This window comes from Lathyrus oleraceus, chromosome 3, assembly GCF_024323335.1.
Source record: "Lathyrus oleraceus cultivar Zhongwan6 chromosome 3, CAAS_Psat_ZW6_1.0, whole genome shotgun sequence".
Lineage (NCBI taxonomy): Eukaryota > Viridiplantae > Streptophyta > Magnoliopsida > Fabales > Fabaceae > Lathyrus > Lathyrus oleraceus.
Genome location: NC_066581.1, coordinates 207,955,375 through 207,963,001, shown reverse-complemented (window position 1 = coordinate 207,963,001; position 7,627 = coordinate 207,955,375). Strand labels below are relative to the sequence as shown.

The 7,627-nt window shown below is 32.5% G+C and overlaps 1 protein-coding gene across 1 annotated transcript; it reads left to right on the top strand.

The window, feature by feature from the left end:
* Nucleotides 1-996: 996 nt before the first annotated feature.
* Nucleotides 997-5,687, top strand: LOC127126343 (short integuments 2, mitochondrial). The gene is made up of 6 exons (XM_051055255.1): nucleotides 997-1,384; nucleotides 1,467-1,686; nucleotides 1,994-2,064; nucleotides 2,762-2,858; nucleotides 3,973-4,187; nucleotides 4,938-5,687. The coding sequence occupies exons 1-6, from the start codon at nucleotides 1,115-1,117 to the stop codon at nucleotides 5,184-5,186; spliced, it is 1,122 nt and encodes a 373-aa protein (XP_050911212.1). The 5' UTR covers nucleotides 997-1,114; the 3' UTR covers nucleotides 5,187-5,687.
* Nucleotides 5,688-7,627: the final 1,940 nt, after the last annotated feature.

Sequence of the window (7,627 nt, the reverse complement as noted above, 5' to 3'; positions counted from 1 at the left end):
ACGAAAGTATACTTTCATATTATTCCTTAAGTTGTGAAATAAATACACTCAAATGAATTCAAAATATATTATCTAAAAATTATTACGAAAGTATACTTTCATATTATTCCTTAAGTTGTGAAATAAATACACTCAAATGAATTCAAAATATATTCAGGATCATTGCGGAAGTGCACATACAAATTCACCCTATCATAAGCACAAATATACATTTTCAAACTATTTTTTTTTTGGCAAAATGAGGTGGATAATTCATTTTCCAAATTTAAGAAGGACTATTTAGAATTTTAAAAGGGTGACTCTTCTATGTGTGAAAAGCATCTCCTAAACTATTAACATAACATTAATTTTTAAAATAAAAATACACATACAAATTCGCCCTGTCATAAACACAAATATACATTTTCAACATAATTCTTTTGACAAATGAAATGGACAACTCACTTTCCAGATTTTAGACGGACAATTTAAAATTTTAAAAAGGTGGATCTTATAAAGGTCGAAAGAACAACCTAAACTATTCTCTTAATATTAAGGGGATTTTTTATCCTATCATATGGGGTGGAAAACCACCCTATAAAAAATCGAAAATGCCCTTCAGATTTTGGAGATATATTTGCGGATGTTTGGGCTCGGTAGAATTTTGTAATGTTTTATTTTATGTTGATATCACTTATGTAATGTTTATTTTATGTTATAAATGGTAGTTATATTTTGTCAAAACACAACTTTTTGTTTTTTTTCTTCTTTGTGTTGTATATATGTTACAGAAATGCATCTACAGACAAATTTCAGAAATACATCTCCGATTAAAAAAACTCAACTTCTAAAACATCATTCAGAATTGACATATGTTGTATGTGCTTGAGTATTTGGAGATGTATCTCCGAAATCTAAGATCATCTTAGTATTTTTCATATAGTACACTGGAATCTAAGGATATTTTAGTTTTTTTACTTCAATATTTTTGAAATGGGCTTCCGCTGAGCCCAAACTTCTACTACGTTGGGCTATCTGCCCGTTGGGAAAAATAGAAATTTGCGAGTTTGTTCAGGTGGCCGCAGGTCGGGAGAAGCAGTGGTAGCAAGCTACAAACTGATCAGAGAAGAAAAAAATGGCGGCTTTGAAGGGGTTATTGAAAAAAGGTTTAGGAGAAATGGATTTCAACACCGGTGGAGGACTCATTAACTGGTTCCCAGGACACATGGCTGCCGCCACACGCGCCATCCGTAACCGCCTTAAACTCGCCGACCTCGTCATCGAAGTCAGAGACGCTCGTATTCCGTTATCCTCCATCAATGTCAATCTTCAACCTCATCTTTCCGCTAAACGGCGTGTCATCGCACTCAACAAAAAAGACTTAGCAAATCCCAACATCATGCATGTAATAATCTAACTAACTATTTAACCATCCATTTTTCTGTTCATAGTTTCCGTCAATTGTTGATTATTTGATTGTGTCGTAGAAATGGGTGAATTATTTTGAGACGGGTAAGCAAGATTGCATTCCGATAAATGCTCACAGTAAGAGTTCTGTTACAAAGCTTCTGGAACTTGTGGAGTTGAAATTGAAGGAAGTGATGTCAAAGGAACCTACTTTACTTGTTATGGTGGTTGGTGTTCCTAATGTTGGCAAATCTTGTTTGATTAATTCAATTCATCAGATTGCACATTCCCGATTTCCTGGTAAGGGCTTTTGAGATCAATCTCAATGAATTGGAATTTCTGAGTGTTTTATGACTTGTTTGATTATGTTTTGATTTTTTCAACTTAAAGTGCTTATAGAATTAACACTTACCGAATGAGTGTGGTTATGTATGTATAATCTATAGCCTATTTCCATAACAAAATATAAAATAAAGTCAAACTGTTTTCATATAAGTTATAAGCCGTTATTCTTAGAGAGCTTATAGATAATGTCATAAGCTGTTTTCGTAAGTTATCCAAAACCTCTCAAATGTGCTTATGTAACGTGTTTTGACTTGCTTTCTAGTGCAGGAGAAGATGAAGCGAGCTGCTGTGGGTCCACTACCCGGTGTTACTCAAGATATTGCAGGATTTAAGGTATGGTAAACTTTATATCGACTGCTTCATTATTCGACCAGTTCCTTTGTCACAGTGAACTATATTGAAGTGTTTACTCAGATCATTACAAGTGTAGCAGCAGATTGCTGTATTTTTAAGTCTTGTGTTGATTGTTTGCTATCAAGGTTACTTTGAACTGAGTAATTGAATTATGAATTGGAAGTTTCATGATCGAAGATTTGAAAGTGCATGCAATATATCTTGATGTAATAAAACATTATAAAACCATAATATAAACGTCAAAATTATCCGAGGTTTCGGTGTTGGTAGTTAAAAAGGTTTAGTTTTAAGGTCATTATGGTGACTGCACACATGATGTGAATTTGGCATTTGCAGCATTGTGCCAAACTACACATTTCTTGCCTATTCCAATTTCCAAAGAGTATACCCGCTCATTATGATTTGGAAAATGATTGTAAGTTTGTTTAGTTTGAATGTGCTTCAGAGATTAAATTTTAGTCATTCCCTAATCCTGAGAATTTGCGGTAATTGATTGATTATTTAAAAAATGAATGAAATATTATTTGAAAAAGAGTATAGGGAGAAAGAAAGCAATGCTTATTCCATCATTCTCATTGATTTTGTTTTTTTATTTTGCCATATCTGTTTAAATTTTGAGTTGGTGGTGCTGCTCATTACTAAACTAAGAATTTCTTTGACCCACCTGATGTTTTAGATAGCAAACAAGCCGAGCATATACGTCCTAGATACCCCAGGGGTTCTGGTTCCAAGTATCTCAGACATCGAGACAGGGTTAAAGCTTGCTCTTGCAGGTACTTATTCAAAGCTTGTTTAGACCTCTTTTGTGAACACTGAATTATGAAATGGAATTTGGATTGATGTTTTAATTTTTTTTATCTTCTTCTTAGTTTCCCATCAGTCTGCAAACTAATTTGCTAATCTGTAAAAGGCTGAAAATGGTTTTCATCTTGATAACAGAATTGTTTGTTGATTGCTAAATACTTGTAGCCCCATTTAGTTAGTGCGATTCCGTTTAAATTACGTGTATAGTATACAATCAGTATTTTGTTCCCTATTTCTCATTTTTGGCGACAAAATGATAGGATGACGGTTCTCTATTCAGGTTGATGAAAATGTCATATTGCATATTCGGTACCTTAAACTGTTATTAGAAACACTACTGAATTTTACTTCTAAAATTTATTGCTTTTGAGGTTTTAAATAATCATCAATAGCATCTTACAACTAACTCTTAGGTGGAATTTGAACTCTGTTCCTTTAGGTTTTAAAGACAAAACTTTTATCACTGAGCTAACACCTCTTGGATGGTTTTAATGTGTGAATAATACAGTGCCAGAAAAGGAAAATCATTAGCATCTTACTCCTTATTCTTAAATATAAATTGGAATTAAGGGTACTCTAGGTCAATTAAACTCTATTGAGATGACATTTCAATGAGTGATTTTTTTTCTTTCAAAAAAGCAAAATAAACTGACATTTCAAACTACTGTGGGTAATTTGAAAAGGTGCTTTTGCACTGAACAACTTTCATGATTCTTGTGTATTCCCTTTTTATTCTGATACAAATGTTCTTAGGAATAAAATGATTGTCAGAAGATTGTCTTTGGATGTGGCATATTTTATCATTATTAATGAACCATCTCAAGCAGTAGCAGTCTCATTAGATCTTAGTTGTTCTTAATTTTGTCTTTACATCTCTCGTTGTTGCTGTTTTATTTTCCCAGACAATTTTGGCATTTGAATATCTCATCTCCTCATGATCTAGTTCTTGAGTATGAAACATGCAAATTAAATTGAAAGTGTCTCGATGAGGCATCTGCATCTATTGCATTTCTGAATATGATATCATTAGCAACGCATCTGTGTGTATATTTTGTCTTGTAAACTTGGCTGTTTCATCAACAGGGTCTGTTAAAGATTCAGTAGTGGGCGAGGAGCGAATTGCTCAATACTTTTTGGCAGTTTTAAATACCCGGGGTACTCCATTTCACTGGAAGCACCTCAATAATAGGAGAGTTGATGCGATTGCAAATGAACCCGAGGAAAATCATAGATATGACCTGAAAAATCTTAAGCAAAGGAAAGGTGTGCCTAACAGATCTGACTTGGTATATGTGGAGGTAACAAATAGCATTAATGGAATATGATACTTCAAAGTTTGAAAAATTCCCAGTTATACTACATTTTTCCAAATGTTTTAAACCCATTTCAAGGGAATATTTTTTCTCTAGTCTAGATGTTTAGTCCTGAGTTGTTTCATCAGTTATTGCTGTCTTTGATCATGTTAGGTTAATTGCTTTGTAGGATTTAGTTTAACTCGATAGCATAGAAACTAAAAGGTTTTACTCTGTTCTACCTATTTGAAAAACTGTTAAAAGCTTATTGTAGTGAAATTTAGTTTACAAATGCTTGGCAATACTTTTGTTTACTTAAGTTTGGGATATCCACTGATGTAGCATCTCTTCTGTTTACAGCGCCCAGCGACAACAGTCTTTTGAAACTAATCTGTATTTGTTTTCGCCTTAAAACACACTCAGACACAGCTCAGTTTGTTGTTGTGGGGAGAAAACATGATCGAGTGTGTTTCATGTGAAAAACACACACAATAAGATAATATACCTAATATATATGCTCTTTGTTTTGTCTACTGTTGCAGATAATTTAGTTGTTTTTAAGACTGGATGCCACTTTTTTGTAAACCTACTTCGTTATGCATCTTCTCAAGTTGCCAACGAATGTTGTGTTGAATTACTTTTCTCACATATGATTTGTGATGATGGACCTTACCTTAGTATATGATTGTGAATAGCTATGCTATTGTTGTGAGTTATTTTTCTTTTGCCGAATCATTAGCTCTTATCTAATAACAGGATATTGTCGCGGGAGTTCAGCGTGCACTTTATTCGACTCTAGCAGAATTCGACGGCAACGTAGAAGATGAGGGCGACTTGGAGAACTTGATTGACTTGCAGTTTGGTGCACTGCAGAAGGCATTGAAGATACCTCACAAGGCTTCAGAAGCACGATTGATGGTATCCAAAAAGTTCCTTACTCTATTCCGGGCTGGTAAATTGGGACCTTTTATTCTTGATGATGTCCCTGATGCCAAGCCTGTATAAAAGATATACATGACCCGTCTTATTCGCATGTGTTATGGCGAATTTTGCTGTAACATGCTAATAGAGATGGTTTTAGATTCAAGACTCTTTCCTGTGGATGTGCGTAACAAGTCACATTTCACTATATCAGTCGAGTCTCAGCAAAATTGGTAACTACTATGCCCCATAACTCTGCACAACCTTAAAGCATATTAGCATAGCTAAAGAGTAATGTTCATGGAGTCCAAGGCCTGTAATATAACAAATCAATGAATATGATTCACATCAGATGCTATGGCAAAAGTACAGTCAGGACATTCTTCAATTGGATTTAGATCAGGTGCTGTGTGACTGCATGCATCTCACCCGTTCGATTGAATGTTCTAAATTTTAAAGTAGATTTTGATTTGTAATTGAAAATACTGAGTTCAAATTGGAGTCATCTGAACCTGATCATATGAAGATGCATGGGACTTCACATAATCATGATCTTCAATCCAAACATTCACTATATGATTTAAAGCATGTGAGCAACATTTTATTAGCCTCCCTTTTAACATCATTACACTGAAAAGAATGGAAATCTAAACTTTTTACAATCTTCCTCATCAAACCAAGGTATGGTTGAATTTTGTTTGTTGAAAACATTACATAGCCTTTTAGTACATTAAGCAAATCCTCAAATTGAATATTCAAGAAAAATGGTAGGCTTTTGGTAACTTTAGGGAGGGAAATTCAGAATGACTTTCTCTCTATCTCTTTCTATCTCTCCTATATTATTTTCTCTCATCATAACTATTATTATTTTTTCATTTATTTATTTCATAAATCACACTAAAATACATTTAAATCGCCATAACTTTTTATCTTTAAAGGCACTCGATTCATTTCCAAAAATAACATGTAGAAAAACTCAGAACATTTCTTAGTCTTAATGTTTAGGAAGCCTTAGGTTATGTTTGGATACGCCAAAACGAACGGAATGCAGCGAACACGTATAAATTTATACCGTCCCGCACCGTCATGTTCCATCATGCCAAAACGAACGGAATGCAGCGAACACGTATAAATTTATACCGTCCCGCACTGTCATGTTCCATCATTCCAAACATAATCTTAGGGCAAATCCTCAATATTAATGCCTTAGCAATCTCAACATCATTTGGAGAATTCCAAACATAATCTTAGGACAAATCCTCAATATTAATGCCTTAGCAATCTCAACATCATTTGGAGAATTGAATTTTATCCAATACTCTTTCAATTTAACATCATTTGGAGAATTGAATTTAATCCGATACTCTTTCAATTTAACCTAATACTCCTAATGTGTACAATTTTATTAAAATATCTCTGATAAAAATATTTGAATTTTTAAAATAAAAGTTAATTTTCTAATTATTGGATTAATATACCAAAATTTTGCAAAATCCTTTTTTTTGGTTTTCTATTTAAGCTTTTACTATGAAATGTATCGGATTTTTGGAAAATTTATGAATATTTACTGGATTTTTGAAAAATTTATGGATATTTACTGAATTTTTGAAAAATCGGTCTAAAATTTTAGATTTCATCTAAAAATTCTGTGTAAAATCATAATTTATTTTAAAAAATTGACTTAATTGCAATTTTGGTCATTCTATTTTGTTTTTTCTGGACATTTTGATCCTCAATTTCAAAAATCACGTTTTTTGATTTTTTTAAAGTTTGTGTTGGATTTTAGTATCTAAAAAGGGAACAAAATTCAATACAAAACTTAAAAAATAGATCAAAATCATAATTTTAAAAATGGGGGATCAAAACTCAAAAAAGATAAATAGAGGAATCAAAATTCCAATTAAGCCTAAAAATTTATAATTTTATACCAGATATTTTAAAAAAATCGATATAAAACAAATTCTTTTATATCAGATTCATAAAAGATATTTGGTAATATTAACTTCGTTTTCGTTTTTTTATTGGTCTATGGAATTTTTTTAAAAATTTGAAAATCAATATGGTTTTACTGAATTTTAATATGTATGTTAAAATGCATACCTGATATTTTATTGACCTACCAAAGTTTTTGTTGGATAAGAAAACTTTTCAGAAAAAAAAAGAGAGATATAAAAATTGAAGATTTCCAAATTAAAAAAAAAGTTGCATGGATAAATTCTCCATCATTTGAGCGGAATATATTCCAGAATACAACATCTATAGCATTCCATTTTAACCTCTTACAACCGCGCCAATGTACCATTAAGGAGATGAGAAGAGACAATGCGGTAGAAATCATAGAGGATTTCTTAATGAGTCATACAAAAATATTAAAATGCTTTTTCAGTTTCTTGAGATTCATCTTCGGACGCATCCCAACATAAACACAACATAAGCCATTCCGACTGATGCCCTATAAGTTGAGTTTATCTTACTCCAGAGATGCATCTCCGAAATATTTCATGTAATATATTCATAATTGATCA

Excerpts from the sequence above, each read along its gene's own strand:
- LOC127126343 (XM_051055255.1), top strand. The coding sequence starts at position 1,115 with ATGGCGGCTTTGAAGGGGTTATTGAAAAAAGGTTTAGGAGAAATGGAT. Across the intron at positions 1,687-1,993 it reads TGCACATTCCCGATTTCCTG|TGCAGGAGAAGATGAAGCGA; the intron begins GTAAGGGCTTTT and ends CTTGCTTTCTAG. Across the intron at positions 2,065-2,761 it reads AAGATATTGCAGGATTTAAG|ATAGCAAACAAGCCGAGCAT; the intron begins GTATGGTAAACT and ends CTGATGTTTTAG.